Source organism: Mastigoproctus giganteus, chromosome 8 (genome assembly GCF_048544385.1).
Source record: "Mastigoproctus giganteus isolate SK-2022 chromosome 8, ASM4854438v1, whole genome shotgun sequence".
Lineage (NCBI taxonomy): Eukaryota > Metazoa > Arthropoda > Arachnida > Uropygi > Thelyphonidae > Mastigoproctus > Mastigoproctus giganteus.
Genome location: NC_143582.1, coordinates 147,662,937 through 147,682,827, shown reverse-complemented (window position 1 = coordinate 147,682,827; position 19,891 = coordinate 147,662,937). Strand labels below are relative to the sequence as shown.

General features: G+C 38.5%; 1 protein-coding gene across 3 annotated transcripts in view; it reads right to left on the bottom strand.

The window, feature by feature from the left end:
* The window catches only part of mIF2 (mitochondrial translation initiation factor 2), a 405,187-nt gene that overhangs the window by 346,363 nt on the left and 38,933 nt on the right, over positions 1–19,891 (bottom strand). For all 3 annotated transcript variants that reach the window (XM_090379811.1, XM_090379813.1, XM_090379812.1), the window contains exon 4: positions 13,762–13,824. In XM_090379811.1, coding sequence (XP_090235937.1) covers positions 13,762–13,824 — 63 coding nt within the window. The remainder of the gene's footprint in view (positions 1–13,761; positions 13,825–19,891) is intronic.

Below are 19,891 nucleotides of genomic sequence, written 5' to 3'. Positions count from 1 at the left end.
TATACCATCATCAATATCATTTATAAATACAGAAAACAATAATGGACCCAACACTGAGCCCTGAGGGACTCCACTAATAACATTAGTCCACGATGAGCAGTGTCCATTGATTACCACTCTCTGTCTTCTCCCCCTCAACCACCCCTTTATCCATAGCAGCAATTTGCCTCCAATGTCACACACTGCTCCAATTTGTGTAGCAGTTTTCCATGTGCAACAGTATGAAAAGCCTTTCTAAGATCCAAGTATATAATATCAAAGCTATTCCCTGCATCCAGTTCTTTTGTGACTGCATCATAGTATCCAATCAAATTGGTCAGGCAAGACTTCCCCTTAACAAAACCATGCTGTGTCCGAGCTATAACTGAAGTCTTGTCTAAATGATCCTGCAGTGCTTCTTTAACCAGTGCCTCCATTAATTTTCCTGGAACAGAAGTTAAGCTCACAGGTCTATAATTACTTGTGTCAGCCTTTGATCCCGCTTTGTGAATTGGGGTCACATTTGCACATTTCCAGTCTATGGGTACCTCCCCTGAGTCCAAGGAAGCTCTCATAATTATGGCTAAGGGTTTGCTTACTTCATTTGCTGCCTCCTTTAATATAACTGGATAGATCCCATCCACCCCGGGTGCCTTTCTTCTGTTTATCTTCAACAGTTTCTCCTCCACTTTACTCCCAGTTATTTCAAGATTCTGTAGCTTACTGCTAGAGTTGAATACACCTCTGGCATTCCCCTTGCTGAATAACTCCTCGTGTGTGAGTGTCGATACAAAATATTCATTCAGTTTGTTAGCTACCTGAGCAGGATCATCAACAGTTGACCCATCCATATCAAGTGGACCAATCTGATTCATCCCCTTCCTTCTAGAGTTTACATAAGTAAAGAACTCTTTGCTGTTTTTCTTTGCATCCCTTGCCAAGGATTTCTCGTAATCTGCCTTCGCCTGGCTAACCTCCTTTGTAACTTGGTTGCATATCAACTTGTATCTATCATAGGCTTCTGTGTCATGTGTTAATTTGTAAGTATCCCATGCATTTTTCTTCTCTGCCATATGCCTCATTAGTTCATCAGACATCCATTTTGGCCTAAAACTTGAACAATATTTCGTAGTTGGTATGTAAAGCCTAGTAGCTTCCAAGATAAGTTCTTTGAATGCTTCCCATTTTGAATTTGCTGTTGGTAACATCATCAGTTGGTCCCACTGTATAGAATTTAAATACTGTCTCAGTCCATCGTAGTCGCCTTTACGGAAGCAATAACCCTTCCCTTTACCCCTAATGGTAGTTACCTCTTTGAGTAAATCCCACTTCGGCACACTGTGATCACTGCCACCTAGTGGTTCATTTATCTGCAGATTCTTAATGCATGAAGAATCACTGCTGATAATCAAATCAAGAGTATTACTCCCTCTAGTTGCCTCCTGAACATGCTGATGTAGAAAACAATCATCCAATAAATCCACAAAAGTCCTGCTAGTGTGTGAGTGTCCAGCCCCCAAATTCCAGTCAATATCGGGGAAATTAAAATCTCCCATTATAAGACTCTCTGATTTACTGGCCCACTCTATTTCCCTGTACAGTTTCTTATTATACTCATCAGAGTCATTAGGCCTATAGCACACTCCTACTCTCAATTTTGATCTCCCAATGCTTATGTCACACCAAACTGACTCAACACTGCACTGTCCAGCGATGTCGACTGGCTTCACTTCCTTGGTTTTTATGTGTTTCTTAACTAATAGCATAACCCCTCCCCCCTTCCTATCCTGTCTATCCTTTCTGTAGACGTTGTACTCTCCAAATTGCAGTTCTGCATCCCTTATATCTGTGTGACACCACGTCTCTGATATCCCAACAATATCTGCTTTTAATGTTTTGAGCAATACCTCAAATTCATCAAATTTATTTACTAAACTCCTAGCATTGGTGTACACGCAAGTATACCTGCACCTGTTTCTATTCTTAGCTACCCTAACACAACCCATGTGTTTACTTGTACCGCAATGGCTCCCAGCAGTCTCTGAAATATCATGCATCTTGTTTTTCAGGCTTCTGCTCATTCTAATAGAAGCAGTGCAAGAATCTCTTTCACCTCTGCCAGTGGCTACTGTCAATCTATTGGTCTTTGTCTCCCCCCAAGCTAGCAGTTTTCAGACTCACCTAACACTGCCTCGATAGCATCAGAAAATATTCTTGCACCCTTTCTATTTAAGTGTATCCCATCCCTGTAGAAGCAATCTCTCCTGTTAACAAGTACAGTCCAGGCTGAAAAAAATTCTACCCCTTGAGCCTTACACAATTTTTCCAGGGCCGAATTGATCAACAAGGCTCTCATCATATACTCCCTCCTATCGTGTCTGGGCAGAATTGCAGACACTTTCAAATTCAACCCTAATTCTCGGCTTTTGTTCAACAGTGACCTGTACTTGTTAAGTAATTCTGCCGGTCTCCTACTCTTAATATCATTAGTGCCAACGTGTACAACTATATCACCTTTTGTGCCCTTAAAAGATGATATTCGTTCACCAACGTCATCAACCTTTGCCCCTGGCAGACATACCCTTTATATTATAAACCAGTTATATTAAAGACCAGTTATATTAATAACTGGTCTTTAAAACCAGTTATTAAAGACCAGTTATATTAAAGGAGGCAGCAAAGGAAGTAAGCAAACCCTTAGCCATAATTATGAGAGCTTCTTTGGACTCAGGAGAAGTACCCATGGACTGGAGATGTGCAAATAGACTTTTGATACTGTTGCACATATAAGACTGCTGCACAAATTGGAGCAGTGCAGCATTGGGGGAAAATTGCTGCTATGGATAAAGGGATGGTTCAGTGGGAGAAGACAGAGAGTGGTAATCAATGGACACTGCTCTTCGTGGACTAATGTTATTAGTGGAGTTCCTCAGGGTTCAGTGTTGGGTCCATTGTTGTTTTCTGTATTTATAAATGATACTGATGATGGTATATCAGGCTTAATGTCCAAGTTTGCAGATGATACGAAGGTTGGCAGGGTTGTTAATGACACTAATGACAGTACGCTGCTGCAACAGGATCTAGAAAAGTTGAGCAGATGGGCTGAGAGGCGGCAAATGAAGTTTAACATTGACAGATGTAAAGTACTACAAGTGGGAAACAGTAATCCCAGGGTAACAACTCTGTGGTACTACACTGACAGTGGTAGAGAATGAAAAGGACCTGGGGGTAATTGTGCAGGTAGATATGAAGTTTTCTGAGCAGTGCAGATTTTCTGCAAGGGTAGCTCATGGTGTCTTGTCAATGATATACAGTAATTTTTCTAGCAGGGATAAGGAGGTGATTATCCCCTTGGCAATGGTCAGGCCACACCTTGAGTCTGCATACAGGTCTGGAGGCCTCATTTTACGAAGGATGTAGAGCTGTTGTAGCCCAACTGCTGATATAGCCCATACCAATGTGTCGCATGCTAGCATTGGTATAGGCTATATCAGCAGATGATCCCTACTGCATCCTCTCCTAACCAGGGTTCATCGGTGTAAAAGACTTGCCTGGTGCAAAGAGCATGCAAATTGGACGTTAGAAGACTGGAAAGTGTGCTGGTCGGATGAGTCATGTTATTTACTCCACATCATGGATGGTCATGTATGGATTTGATGTCCACACGAAGCTCTTGATCCATCATGAATGGTATCAAAAGTGCAGGCCGGTGGAGGCAGTTGTATGGTGTGGGGCATGCTTCACTGGCAGGAACTTGGCCCCCTGGTGCATGTAGAACAACATATCAGGGTCTCTGCGATTGTCAACTGCTTGCTGACTGTGTACACCCCGCTATGTTACACTTTTTCCCAAATGGCGATGGTGTCTTCCAAGGTGACAATGTGCCCAGCCATCGAGTACTTATTGTGCAGGAATGGTTTGAGGAACACAGTCCTGACTTCCAGCATATCAATTGGCCTACGAACACTGATATCAATCTCACAGAACACTTGTAGGACACTATGGAAAGGCAATCAGGCGTCTGGATACATCAATCACCTCCACATCTGCATTGTTGACCGCATTACACACAGCTTGATTGGCCATACCTCCCGAACGCTTCCGACATTGTTGAATCAATGTCACACCGGATGGCTGCTGTACTGTACTGAGGGGGAAAGGAGGACCTACGAAGTATTAGGTAGGTGGTCATAATTCAGTGATCACTCAGTGCATGTCTGCTCTGATATTGCCTATCACAGACTTAGTAATTTGGAATTTCTACTTCTTGATCTTCTCTGTTTTAAAACTCTATACCTCATTCTGTCAAATTCATCTGTTGCTTCTATAATTTGACATGTCAAGGCTTTGACAATTATTAATGACCTTGCACAGATGTTCATTTACCTACCACAATACAAGACAATCGTAATCACACAGCCAACTCTTCATCTTTTTCTCACAAACAACCTTTCCAAGTACACGGTCAAGGTGAGTGTGGTTTTCTAGGTACCTCAGATCACAACTTGGTGATGGTCTCTTTTCTAATGGAGCCTTTCTCTCATGGCCATTCTCAACCTCATGTTGTTTGGCATTACAAGAATGCAAAATGGGATGATCTGCATGATTTCTTTTCTTCTTTTCCTTGGTTGGATTACTGTTGTAAAGCATCTGATGTCAGCATTTGCTCAGATCGTATCAGTGAAATTATTCTTGTAGGGATGAAATCCTTTATTCCACACTCCAACTCAAAATCTGTCCTTTATCTAAACCTTGGTTTTCCAATAAATGTGCTGTCGTAATTGGCTTATGTCCAAATCTCCAGCTTCATTTTCTGCCTACCAAAGCGCCCAACAATTGCAAAGCAGTTATTAATCAGTCAAAACTAGATTATGAACAAGCTAAGAGTAGAAAACTTACTTCTTGTCCAAATGGCATTTGAACATTTTGGTCTCTTGTCAAAGCTATTGGTTGCAAAATTTGCCTATCTCTTCTCCTACCTCTGTCAAAACTGGATAGTTCTGATGCTACCTCAGCTAACGATAAAGCTGACCTGCTAGCATCCTACTTTTCTTCTAACCCGTGTATTGATCTTCATAAACCTCCTGCTACTATTTTTAGTACATGGCATTCAATGCCTCCTTCCATCGTCTGCACGGGTAGCACAGTGGTATTGTCACCGCCTTCCCCACACCAGGTGGAAAAGGCCCGGGTTCGAATCCCGTCAATGACATGAGGAACTTTAATGGGCTTTTTTCACTCAGTAGCTGAGTTAGTCGGTCTCAGTCATAGATAGCAACGTTTTCCCCCCAGAAATTGGGGGGTTTTCGTTCAGCAAAGAGGCAAATCGACCAGAGAACACATGCAATTTACAGACAAATAAATATATGGGTAGATGTAAGAAATTACAGGTGGCCCTAATATAATAATTTGAATTTTTGAATTTGTAGTCTTCCATCAAAATAATGTCAGAAGAATTTTGAACACTCTTAATGCCAAGGAAGCACCAGGAACTGATGGTATTTCTACACGTGTTCTGAAAAATTCTACACCTGAGCTTACTCCTTAGTCTCCTTTTTACACTTTGTCACCTTTTTACCTTTCTTATTACACTGGTATTTTCCCTTCTTGGAAATTTGATGATATCCAGTCAGTTCTTAAATTTTGTCAGTGTTGATCCAATAGTGATATTTTGCTTTATATTACTTATCTATTGATGATCATGCTCAAGTAGCTGATAAACTGAATGAGTATTTTGCATCTACATTCACACATGAGGAGTTATTCAAGGAGGGTAATTGACCAATTAGAGTTTATCAAACTCTAACAGGAAGCTAAGTGATTTTGTAATAACTGAGAGCAAAGTGGAGGAGAAATTGTTGAAGATAAACATGATAAATATAAGGATATAAAAATAATTTTGATATCATATACTTGGTTTTAAGGAAAGCTTTTGATATTATTGCACATGGAAGACTGCTCTACAAATTGGAGTGGTATGGCATTAATGGAAATCAATGGACACTGCTCTTCGTGGAGTTCCTCAGAGTTCGGTGCTGGGCCCATTGTTGTTTTGTATATTCATCAATGATATTGATGAAGGTATATAAGGCTAAATGTCCAAGTTTGCAGATGATACAAAGGTTGGCAGGGTTGTTAAGGACAGTAAAGACAGTATGCTACTGCAACAGGATCTAGATAAGTTGGTCAAATGGGCTGATAAGTGGCAACTGAAGTTTAACATTGACAAATGCAAAGTGCTGCGTATGGGTAACAGTAATCGAAGAGAAATATACCAACTGTGTGGTACTAAACTCAGAGAAGTAGAGAATGAAAAAGACCTGGGGGTAATTGTGCATTCAGATATGAAGTTCTCTGAGCAGTGCAGATGGGCTGCCAGGCAGGTCATGGAGTCTTTTCAATGATATATAGTAATTTTGCTAGCAGGAACAAAAAGGTTATTATCCCATTGTACAAAGCAATGGTCAGGCCACACCTTGAATACTGTGTACAAGTTTGGAGACCTCATTTTAGGAAGGATGTAGAGTTGCTAGAACAAGTACAAAGAAGGGCCATTCTTAAGCCTTTCTTACCAAGAAAGGCTTAAGTTATGCAAATTGCAGTGCCTGGAGACTAGGCACCTGCGAGGTGATCTGATTGAGGTATATAAGGCCTTGAACAGGTTGAGCAAGCTCAATGCCGATGGGATTCTTCCTCTTGCTCAGATTCAGAACCTGAGAGGACATAGATTCAAATTAAGGAAAGACAGTTGTAGAACAGATGTATGGAAATTTGCTTTTAGCCAGCGGGTAGTTGATTGCTGGAACAGACTTCCATCTCTTGTGTGGAAGTTGATGGCTTGAATAAATTTAAGGCTGAGCTAGACAGGCATTTGGAGTGAATGGATAGGTGAAATGGGAGTTTTTTTTTTTTTCTGGCTGATGCTGCATAAGCTTGCTTTCTTGCATCGTATGCCTTAACTAATGCTAATCTATGGACAAATTCAATGGAAAAATTTGGTGAAACTCAAGCAGTTGCTCCTTAAATGTCAAAGGCTTTTGATTATGTTTGGCATAAAGGTCTTCTTAATAAGCCTTCATCTTATTGATTTCTGACTGTTTTCTGTAACTGGGTACCAGTTTTCTCTCTGACCGCTCACTGCTGTGGACGGTAGATGGCACTTCTGTCTTCTAACTTCTTCCCTAATGCTGGTATTCCTCAAGGTTCAGTTCTTCTCCCACGCTTTTCCTCTTGTATATGTATCACCTTCTTTCAGCTACAGGAAATCCTATTCATAGTTTTTCTGATGATTGCACAATGCATTCTACCTTCCAGTTTGAGAGACCCTGTCCTGCACAAACAGCTTAAACATTTTGAATGACCACTACCAGTTCTTTAAATGCCGGCATTTGGATACCGAAATGAACTAAGGAAATTACTAGTGGGCACTGAAATTAACTAAATTACCTTTTCCCCAGTTGGTGGAAAGATAGCTCAGTTGATTTCAATCCTTCTAAAACTCCGTCCTGTCTTACGATGATATTTCAATAGACAATCGCCCTCACCCACTTCCACATATCGCAGAGTCATGATATTTTGTGTGTAGCATCATACATATCTCTGTACTAAAGGTGTAAAATTTCAGCCCTGTGTCTTAATTTGTTTTTCTCTTATAGAGCTGAACGTGTGATGAAGTAGCATCATGGACAAAGTTAAAGCCAGAGCTGTAATCCAGTATTTGTTCTTGAAGGGGAAATCTCCTAAAGAAATCCACAAGGAGATGACTGCTGTATTTAAGGATGAAGCCCCATCCTATGGCATTATGCCAGTACTTCACAATGCCATCCTACGGCATTGTGAAGCACTGGCATAGACAGTTTAGGTGTGGTTGGACATCGGTAGAATCTGAGCTCATTCCAGGTCGCCCCCATTCAGCCATTGATGACAGCACGATCAGAAAAGTGGAGTCGTTAATCATGGAAGATCGCTGGATATCTGTGCGTGAATTGTCCCAGGAGGTGAAGATTAGTTTGGGCTCTGTTGAAACAGTCCTTCATGACCAACTCTATTTACGAAAATTGAGTGCAAGATTCCCTGATTATTGACTGGTTTCCAGAATCCAGAATTTAAAACAAATACACCAACCATTTAACTATAATGGTTTAATACTGAAAATTATAAAATGTACCAAATGATACTACACTGTAAAATAATATATGCAAAAAACTGATTTACAAAATAAAATATACGATGAAACTTTAATATACAATAAAATATAAATAAAATATTTAAAATACAATAAAATTAAAAGCAATAAAACATTGACTGAAGCTTTCGGAGGCTTCCACCTCCTTTCTCAACAACAATGATGTTTAAGCAACACATCCTTAAGTAACAGGCTCACAGCACATGTGGTTGACCACGCGCATGCTCAATATTTCTTCCATACGATCCAGAACCGGAAGCGGCTCAGGAGCGTGGAAATATAAAACGCTCGTCTTTGCCATGACCACGGCTTCCAGTAGGGGGTGAAGTCGAACACCCCTGTCCCTATTCATACTATTGTTCTCAGACGAGCCTATCCACAAACTCTCTAGCCACTTACGGTCCCAGAACCTATGCGCCCGGTCAAGGATGACAGCATTCACAGGGAAGGCCTGATGATGTTTCTCCCAATAATGCTCAGCAATGGCGGACTTATTGAACTCTGCGGTCTGTATAGCTTGCATGTGCTCCCCCAGACGGTCTTTTAATCGCCGTCCTGTCTCCCCCACATAACATTCCCCACAATAAGTCCGCCATTGCTGAGCATTATTGGGAGAAACATCATCAGGTCTCCCCTGTGAATGCTGTCATCCTTGACCGGGCGCATAGGTTCTGGGACCGTAAGTGGCTAGAGAGTTTGTGGATAGGCTCGTCTGAGAACAACAGTATGAATAGGGACAGGGGTGTTCGATTTCACCCCCTACTGGAAGCCGTGGTCCTGGCAAAAGACGAGCATTTTATATTTCCACGCTCCCGAGCCGCTTCCGGTTCTGGATCGTATGGAAGAAATATTGAGCATGCGCCTGGTCAACCACGTGTGCTGTGAGCCTGTTACTTAAGGATGTGTTGCTTAAACATCATTGTTGTTAAGAAAGGAGGCAGAAGCCTCCGAAAGCTTCAGTCAATGTTTTATCGCTTTTAATTTTATTGTATTTTAAATATTTTATTTATATTTTATTGTATATTAAAGTTTCATCGTATATTTTATTTTGTAAATCAGTTTTTTGCATATATTATTTTACAGTGTAGTATCGTTGGGTACATTTTATAATTTTCAGTATTAAACCATTATAGTTAAACGGTTGGTGTATTTGTTTTAAATTCTAGATATGTATTACTCTCCCAACCTTAGAGGCCTTTTTAAAGATATGGTTTCCAGAAGGTTGATCGACAACAGAAATCACAAGAGTTGTTAGCCCTGTGCAAAAAAAAAATGAGGAAGACTTTTTTCTCTCATCTAATCACTCAGGATGAAAGTTAGATACACTGTTTCGACCCTGAAAGTAAAAAGCAGTCCATGGAATGGCGACATCATGGTTCCCCACACCCCCAAGAAGGCAAGGGTCCAAGCATCAGCAGGAAAGGTCTTGCTGACAGTGTTTTGGGATGAGAAAGGCGTAATAATGACTGATTACCTGCCAAAAGGTAGAACAATTACACGCGCCTGTTATGCCAACTTACTCACAAAATTACGAGAGATAACCAAAACGTGTAGGCATGGCATGCTGTGAGAATGCTTCAAGACAATGCCCCAGTTCACACTTCTGAAATTGCAACAACACAAGCGGCCACTTGGGGATATGAAATACTGTCCCATCCAACCTACTCACCCGATCTTGCACCATCGGACTTCTTGTTTCCTTCCCTCAAATCATTTCTTCAGGGGATCCACTTCCCTGAAGACGAGACATTCATTTCTGCAACAGAGCCATGGTTCAAAGACCAACCTCACCACTTCTACAAAAATGGTATCCATAGCCTCATCCATCAATGGGAAAAAATGTGTAAATCTGCACAGTGGGTATGTAGAGGACTAAAACCTGTGACAAGAATCTACAGGCTAGCACCTCTGCAGCTATGTCAAGGCGATTCTTTATTGAACCACCCTCATATGTCTCATAAAAAGGATTCTTCTGCTCCTATGCTTATCTTTGACGACACTCAGGTTTCTAGACAAGATCACATATCTCTATTAGGAATTACCCTGACTTCTAATCTCTCTTGGCATGAGCACATCTCAAATATTGCTTCCTCTTAGTCTAAAAACTTGGTTTTCTCTTTCGCTCTTGGCATTATTTTTCTTCCAAACATCTACTCACTCTGTCATCAAATCTGTCCTACCATGGAATATTGTTCCCACATCTGTATCCATCTCTAACAAAATCTCTCCACTCCCTTTCTCCTTCTCTCTCTGTTTCTGCTGCATGCCTTTTTTTATAGATACTTCCATGAGACTGTTCTGAATTATTGCTGTTATTTGGTTTTTAGGAGCATTAGCAACTAAGGCCATATTGCTTCGGGATATGTGGTGGTCATTCCCTGACCTTTCCGTATTTGGTGGTGACGGGCTCGAACCCCGGTCTAATCAAGAAGCGTGTGCTACGCACTGCTGCTCCTTCCCACCTGGCTACGGAGGCGCCCTGTTCTGAATTGGGTTCTATAATTCCTGCTCTCTTTCTCTTCCAAACCAATCTGAACACATGCTGCAACCAGTCGGCATGCTTTTATTGCCAAACTTCACACTCACAGAACAAATCCTTCTTCTTTATCCCTTCAAATTCCATTTTCTGGAACAATCTCCCTTCATGTGTATTTCCTGAAAAATACAATCTATAAATTCAAGTCTAATATTAACATATCTTCTTTCATCTTCTCACTTTCAACCCATGCATGGTCTTAAGTAGTACAGGTTTTAATACCTTTCTTGCAGCTTTGAGTTTTCATAAAAAAAAAAAAAAAAATCCTCACATTGATTATGGGATAGTTATATGGGAGGCAATGGGCTGTGATTAATGGTCACTGTTCATAATGGGTTAGGCTAAGAAGTGGGGATCAGTGAATGGAGAACCACTGTTTCTAATTTTATTAAATGATGCTGATAAAATGATAAGGCACATGATGTTAAAATTTGCAGATGATGTAGAGGGCTGGGAAAGTCCTCAAACGTGTAAATTTTAACATCATGTTTCCTGAGAACTAATTGTAAAATTTTATATCTTTGATAGGTTTCAGGGACAGTGACATAAGTGGCAACTATGTTGCCACTTATGTGACCATCCCTGAAACATATCTAAAATATAATATTTTACACTTAGATAACAATACAGGTGACCCCCGCTTAACGCTGATCATTCGTTCCGCAAAAACAGAGCGCTAAGTGAATCCGCGCTAAGCGAGCGCCGCTTTCCCATAAGGTAACATATGTATTTGTGAGCTGCGGTCGGTGCCATAGGATATTTCCTAATCAATAATAAACGGTAATGAAAAGATGCACAAATGTCGGTCAAAATATTTAATATTCAAATATTTGCACATATAAAATATTCTGCATTACATACGTATAATTATGTGGTAACTACTTGCGTCTCAAAAGAAAACAAAATTCCAATTAAAATAATGAATTTAATTTAATGGATGAATTTAATCATGAAAAATGTGTGGATTTTGAGTTGAACTTTGGCCCTCTTCCAAATAAACTAAAAGGGGTATTAATTTTAAATGGCCCGCAGCGTTACCACCCAACAATAAAGTCAACCGATCCTTCGCCGCTTTGAAACTTGGCATGTTTTTTGTTCTTTCAATATGAAACTTCTTTTAGGCATTCGTTTCCACAAAAGTCCTGTTTCATCTATGTTAAAAACTTGTTGAGAAGTATAACACATAATACCCCTCTTCAATAATTTTAACAAGTTCTTTTTTGAAAGTTTCGGCTCCTTAATCTCCACTAGCGGCTTTCCCGGGATTTTAAATCTATTCTACCAGTTTTAAATGGTTCCACATTTTTTTTTTTTTAGGCGAGTTTTCTTCAGATCATCGTATTGGCTAATCTCTCTCTCTCTCTCTCTCTCTCTCTCTCTCTCTCTTTAATATTTAACTTAACTGAATTCTGCATTGGAATATTATCTTCAAAAAAATTAGTCTCTCCATTTCAATCCTAATAGCCAGTCTAGTCCTAGTTGCTTGCAGTGGAACAGCTATCTTTCCCGCTGCTAAAATTAATTCTTTATTTTTTCATAATTGTTCTTACAGTTAAATTTGCGAGTCCTAAATTATGGCACACATCCGCTTGTCGTTGACCGGAATCGATTCGCTTCAAAACGTCTAATTTAATTTTCAAATTCAGTCTTTTTCTTACATTTATAGTCTTCGTACTGCGCCCAGACATTGTTGCATTTTCATTCCTGTCGGTCATTATTAGCTCTTCGAAAATATAACTGTGTTGGTTGAATTAATTATGATACAATGTTCAAGTAAACTGTCCGTTACGCACGATGTCTAATACTGTACTGAGTGATGACTAACTAGACTTCGGATAAATGCATATAACGCAAATATTACAAGCAATATATTTGATCATTTTTTAAAATGTTGATCTCGGAACTACGTAACAAGTGACTGTACTTAAATTAGCGTGAGAGAAAATTTCACCGAGCGTGGGAAAATTGCTCAAGTCGGCGTGGGAAACGTTTTAATGCTGTTTTGCTATTCATTTTCAAGCTATTGACTCAATCAAATGAAACGATTTCGTTAAATATGTCAAAAATGTAATCTGTAAAAGAGCGTTATAGTGATCTGTGACAGCGTTATAGTCAGATACGGGTTATAATATAAGAACAGCGTTATAGCGAATCAGCGTAAAGCGAACCGCGTTATAACGGGGGCCTGCTGTAACCCAAAAATAATTTATATGCCAGGTGAGGTTGAGTTAAAAAAGAATGAAACTCTGTGCACTGAGGGAAGCAACAAGGAGGTACCATAGTGCCTGTCAATGTTTTATCAAACTGCTTGTAGAGATAGAGAGGAAATAATGCCACTGTATAAGGCAATTTTAAGATAGCACTAGGAATACTGTCTTACCATGAAGCTTACATCTAAAAAGGCATCAGAATTTAAAAGAAAGGAAAAAAAAGGTTGCTGTGACTGGTGATACTCTCTAAAGAGCACTTTAATATGTGAGCTACATAGCTTGGTAACCAGCTAATTAGAGGGGGATCTGAAATTGAAGAGTAAAATTAATGAACGGAAAACTTTATCATAATATTAAATAATCCTAGAACCAGGAGCATAAATTTAGGGTAAGCGTGAAAAACTATACAACAGATTCTAGGAAGTTTTCCTTTAGTCAGTAAGTTGTCTCCATGGATATTGAGGACAATTAACTGTTGAGAGAAATTCAAAGGCCTGCTGGTGACTTGCACTTAAATGTAGAGGTAAACAAATAGATATCTTATTTTTATTTACTTTTTATATAAAGGACTATTTTTTTTTGGGCTGGAAAAGAAAAGTCTGATTTCCCTGCAGTGTAGGGCTGATATTAATATCAGTGTTGCATAATAACAAACAAAGCTTAATAAGACAAAATAAATTATTTATTTATTTTTGCTATGCTCTGTATTTGGAGCTCTACAAACCAATTCAGGAGAACCTTTAGCTATTCAAAAATATAAGAATTGTATAAATCTTAATTCAACTCAATAAAATAAAAAGGATTTAAAGCACATTCACAAAGACAACCTAGACTATCATTTAAATGCTCACCGGACTCTGGTTCATCATAATGTTCTACATTCTTCACATGTATCATAGCTTCGAACACATCATCTAAAAGAAATCTCAAAATGTATTACTAATAAAGGCAATTAAACAATCCATTTAAAGATTAGTATTAATTCAGAAGTATAAATTAAAATACAAATAATATTTCTTGGTAAATCCAAACTGCCCTGATCAAATGGGGGGTGGTAAATGAAAAAGACCCAGGGGGTAATTGCACAATCAGATTCTGAAGTTTTCTGAGTAGTGCAGACAGGCAGCCAAGTCAGCTCATGGGGTTTTGCAATGATATACCGGAATTTTGCTAGCAGTGATATGGAGGTGATTATACCATTATATAAGGCAATGGTTAGGCTGCATCTTGATTACTGCATAAGTCTGGAGGCCTCATTTTAGGAAGAATGTAGATCTGCTGAAATGAGTACATAGAAGAGTACGGGTAACCCTTATATAACAAGGTAGTTAGGTTCCTATAAAATCTGTTGTGCAGCATGAAACCATGTTATGCAGGACTAAGAATCAATACAAAAATGGGAATTATGTTCCAAAAGTAACAAAAATACATCATTTTTTTTATAACTATCGGAAACTTAATTTTTATTAAAAATAGTAATAACTTAACAAAAGTCTTACAAACTGTGATACACATAGGTCAGATAATGTATATTCATTTAATTTTCTTCTTCTTCATTGCTGCTAAGGACAATCAAACAAGAATATTTTCTGTGTTGCAGAATATCTTCACCTTTTGAACTTTCTTATGCAGCATCTAGATTTCATGTATCTTTTGCTCTCTTTAAAAATCAGTATTCTGGGATTGTTTGCTTTTGCTTGATAGATCTTTGTAAATTGCCTGGTATGGAGCTAAGCATTTTTGAAGCTCCCTTTTAAACTTTGTCTTCCTTTCAGTCAAAGGATCTGCATTCACAAAATAAGATTGTAATTGCTCGGTTAAGTTTATGCTCTCCCATATGCTTTTTAGTGTAAAATTTGGACCTTCAGAATTTTCATCTGCAATATCATCCTCTGAATTGATTTGGTTTACCTCTGATGCCATTTCCACCAAATCCGCTTCGTCAGCCTCTTTTCCTACTAGTAATTCTTGAATGTCTTCAGCAGTCATATCATCAAACCCTATCTACTGATGATCCCCTCCGACGGACTTAGCAAGTTCTACTATTGTACCAATTCTGTTTTCTGGGGGTTCGCCCATATTTCCTGAATGAACTGACTCTGGTCATACGTTTTTCCAACAAGCATGTATTGATGGTTTTACTTCTTTGAGCGATAAAGCTATGATTCCGATAGTCCACAATTTAAAAATGTTTTTCTATGCCTCCATCACTTCAATAGATTCGGAATCAATTTTTTTTCCAAAATCCATTATAACGATTTTCAGATGTAATGAGTTTTAAATGTAGATATAATGCATTGATCTAATGGCTGAATTAAAGAAGTTGTATTAGGTGGTAGGAACATTACTTCAGCATTCTGGATGGCCTGGCACCTTATCCAATAATAATAAAACTTTGAAATCTAGATTTTTCTGCTTTAAATACTTTTCCACAGCTGGCCCAAATCAATTTAGAAACTATTCTTTAAATAAATCAGCAGTTAGCCAAATTATGACTAAGTTCCTTAGACATAATTTAGGGCTGGAATTTAATTCACAAATAGAAATTTAATTCAACAAATAAATTATTCCAATATGGTTCTTACGAACAAAGTTTAAGTAATATCCAGAAAATTTATAAAAAATCAAATAAAAACCAAAATAACCTTACAAAAACCTTAAAAGTTAGAAACTGCACGCTTTGAAGTCAATTTTTTATGGTTTCAAACAAGCACACGTTCAATAGCAGAGAACGTAACACTGGAATTTTCCAATAATTTTTTTGCATAACAATTAGTGAGTCAACAGTGGAGATTCACAAAAAAGAATAGAAACAGTGAAAAATTACATCCAAAATAATAGCAGGGTTCCCCCCCAGCACAAAAGTTCAAAAATACCATGTTATGTGAGGTTTACTGCAATTCTCTAACCGTGTGAGAGCAAAACCATGTTATACGAGGATTGCTGCAATTTATCAATCGTTAGAGCGAAACCATGTAGAAGTACCGTGTTATATGGGGGTTGCCTGTAATGAGATTGGTGATGGAAACAAAATAGTGCTCTTACCAAGAAAGGCTTCGGTTCTTCAAAAAATTGCAATATCTGGAAACTAGATACCTGTGAGGTGATCTGACTGAGGTGTTTAAGGTTTCGAATGGATTGAGTAAGCTCAATGCAATTTCTTCCTCTTGCTTAGATTACAAAAGTAATAATAATTATTATTATTATTATTAGCATATGGTGCAAGGAAGCCTGAGGTTTATGCTGCACCAGCCAAAAAAAAAAATTCTGAATTACCCTGAGAGAGAGAGAGAGAGAGAGAGAGAGAAGGGAATCAAAAAGAAAGAGAAGAATGATGATATCCAGCTCAGGACCCTGGGTGTGCCAAGCCCATACTCACCAGATGTGAGCTCCTGGGGTTAATGGGGCATAAATTCAAATATGTACTGGAACTTAAGAACAGGTTTGAGCTTCTGCAGACTGCTCAGGACCAAGATATCAACAAGGAATATTACAACTTTCTGAAAGTAATAAAGTGCAAGAAACCTATAGGGAAAAAGAAATCCAAAGAAGAAAAAATTAGTCAAGAAACACTTGTCATGATGAACCAAAGATGACAAATGAAGAGCAAGAAAAACACTCACAGGGAGAAAATTGAGTATACTGAGTTATGCAAAGCCATTAGAAAGAGACTCAGAGAGGACATAAAAAGATTTAACAGAAGAAAAGTAGAACAAGCATTAAGGGAAAACAAAGGATTTAAATCAGCAGCCATGAGCAGTAATACAGAAAGACAAATGATATTGAAGAATAGCAATGGTGTACTTATAAACAGCAGAGAGGGCATAATTCAAATAGCAGAAGACTACTATAGAGAATTATACAAGGAGCAAGGGAATGATGCCAGCAGTGAGGAAGATGGATTGCAAAGTAGCAATACATACGACATACCCGATATTCTTCCTGATGAGGTAGAACATGCATTGAAGAAAATGAAGAATCAGAACGCCCCCGGGGGAAGATGAAGTTACTGTAGAGTTGTTAAAATTGGGAGGAAGAGACATAACACAAAAACTGGCAAGATTCTTCACAAAGTGCATTCGAAAAGGTGTGACGCCTAAGCAGTGGAATAATGCAATCATAGTTTTGCTGCATAAGAAATGAGATAAATAAGAAATTGGAAATTACAGACCAATTAGTTTATTATCCCACATCTACAAGTTATTCACAAAGGTCATTACTAACAGATTAGAAAGAATACTTCATGAGAATCAACCGAAAGAACAAGCTGGCTTTAGGACAGGATTCTCAACTATGGATCACCTTCACGTAATATCACAGCTAATGGAGAAAGCAAATGAATATAAAATACCATTATGCTTGGCATTTGTGGATTATGAAAAGGCATTTGACTCCATACAGCATAAGGCAATGTTTCGGGCACTAGAAAGACAAGGCATAGATACCCCACATATTATGATTTTGAAGAAAATATATGAGAGTGCTACCTCCTTTATTAGACTAGACAAATACAGTAGGAAAATTTAAAATTGAGAAAGGAGTTCGACAAGGAGACACAATATCTCCAAAGCTGTTTACTGCTGCCCTTGAGGAAGCTTTCAGAAGATTAGACTGGTCGCAGAAAGGAGTCAATGTGAACGGAGAGTACCTAAACCATTTACGATTTGCAGATGACATTGTGGTCATAAGCCACGATCCCAAAGAATTAGAGGAAAATCTTAATCAGTTATGCACAGTTAGTAAGGATTTAGGACTAAAGATGAATATGGCTAAAACAAAAGTAATGATGAACAAGTATGCCACAGAAAGGGAAATAATGATTGAAAGAGCAGTAATTGAAAAGGTGGAGTCATAATTATCTGGGACAAGTTATTAGCTGTATTAATGATAAATGGCTGGAAGTCAAGAGAAGAATAAATTTTGGATGGATAGCATTCAGGAAATATAGTCACATACTGAAGAGCAATATCCCAGTTTGTCTGAAACGTAAAATGATGAACCAATGTATACTCCGCACCACGACTTATGGAAGTGAAACTTGGGCACTCACCAAAAGAATGGAAGAGAAGCTGAGAAATACACAGTGAAGAAGACATGATGACAGATGGACTAAAAAAATAACAGAATGGTACCCAAGAGGAGCTAGAAGAAATCCTGGCAGACAAAGGCGGGGATGGATAGATGAAATTCATGAGTTTGTGGGTAGTAAATGGATGGCCAGTGCTCAAAACAGAAGGAATTGGAAAGTTGCTGGAGAAGGCTTCATCCTGCAGTGGATTGAAAATGGCTGATGATGATGATGATGATGAAATTCAAATTGGGAAATAATGATTGCAGGATAAATGCAGGGAAGATTTGCTTCAGCCGCCAAGTAGCTGATTGTTGCAACAAACTTCCATCTGTTGTTGTGAATAATAAATTCAAGTAATTTGAAAAAATTCGTGGAAGAACTAGAAAAGCTGTTTGAGGGGATGTGCAGGTGATATGGGAGGTTTTTTTTTGCTGATGCTGTACAAGCTTGCTTTCTTGCATCTTTGCCATTACTAATACTAATCGTAAGTAATACTAAAACTATACATAAATATATATATATATATATATATATAATCTTTATTGTATACAAACATGGTATATACAATAGACCCATCACAGCAGCAATGCCAGGGGTTTTACATTGGCTGGTGGACAATAGCCTTCGGGAGACAGAGCCCACATCCCTTCGATCCTTGGGGGGATCGAAGGGTGACACGAGTAATTACAGACCAGTTAGTTTAACTTCTGTTCAGGGTAAAATAATGGAGTCACTGGTTAAAGATGCATTGCAGGATCATCTAGACAAGACTGCAGCAATAATTCAGACACAGCATGGGTTTGTTAAGGGAAAGTCTTGTCTGACAAATTTGATAGGATATTATGATGTGGTTACAAAGGAACTGGATGCAAAAAATAATTTTGATATCGTATATTTGGATTTCAGGAAAGCTTTTGACACTGTTGCACATGGAAGACTATTGTACAAATTGGAGCAGAAGGGTATTAAAGGTAAGTTGCTACAATGGATAAAAGGATGGTTAAGTGGGAGAAGACAGAGGGTGGTAATCAATGGGTGCTGCTCTTCTTGGACTAATGTTATTAGTGGAGTCCCACAGGGTTCGGTGTTAGGTCCACTGTTGTTTTGTATATTTATCAATGATATTGATGAAGGTATATCAGGCTTAATGTCGAAGTTTGCAGATGATACAAAGGTTGGCAGGGTTGTTAATGACAGTACAGCAAACCCCCGCTATTCGCGGTATCTGTATTCGCGGTTTCGCGTATTCGCGATCGCCGATTTAATATAAAATGAAACCTGAAAAAATGTGAATTTTAAAGCGCCGTGAATATTTTCCCCCATAAAAAACATGGGCGTGGCTAAAATTATCTTTCCCGGTCAAAACAGCGCTCAGTGGGTGGGGGGAGAGGGGTGAAAAAATCGCGAGCGTGGATGTTTCTCGGTAATCCTTGTTCAGTATGTGTTAGTCATGGAAGGTTTCGTCGTTTGCTTTTAATTTATTATAAACTGAATAAATTTATCAATTTATAAATTGATATGCTTACAAAAATGATAAATCTACCGTTTTGCAGTGTAAAACAGACTTTTTCGAGTGTGTTAACGGAAGAAAGTGACTTTATTGTGGACAAGTTCTTTCTAACCCCTACAAAAATATGGCTACGAATAAAAAGAGAAATGTGAAAATATCAAAGAAGGTGATAACATTAGCGAATAAAATTGAGTTATTAGACAAAATTTCTAATGGTGAAAGTGTCTCCTCAGTGGCAAAACATTATAAAATCAATGAGTCAACGGTACGATCAATCAAGAAATCGGAAGAAAAAATCCGCCGTAGTGTCCGTGAAAACGCGCTAATTGCTTCAAAAATTTGCTCTGTAACTCGTGATGTTAAATTAGAAAAAATGGAAAAAGCTTTAAATCTGTGGATA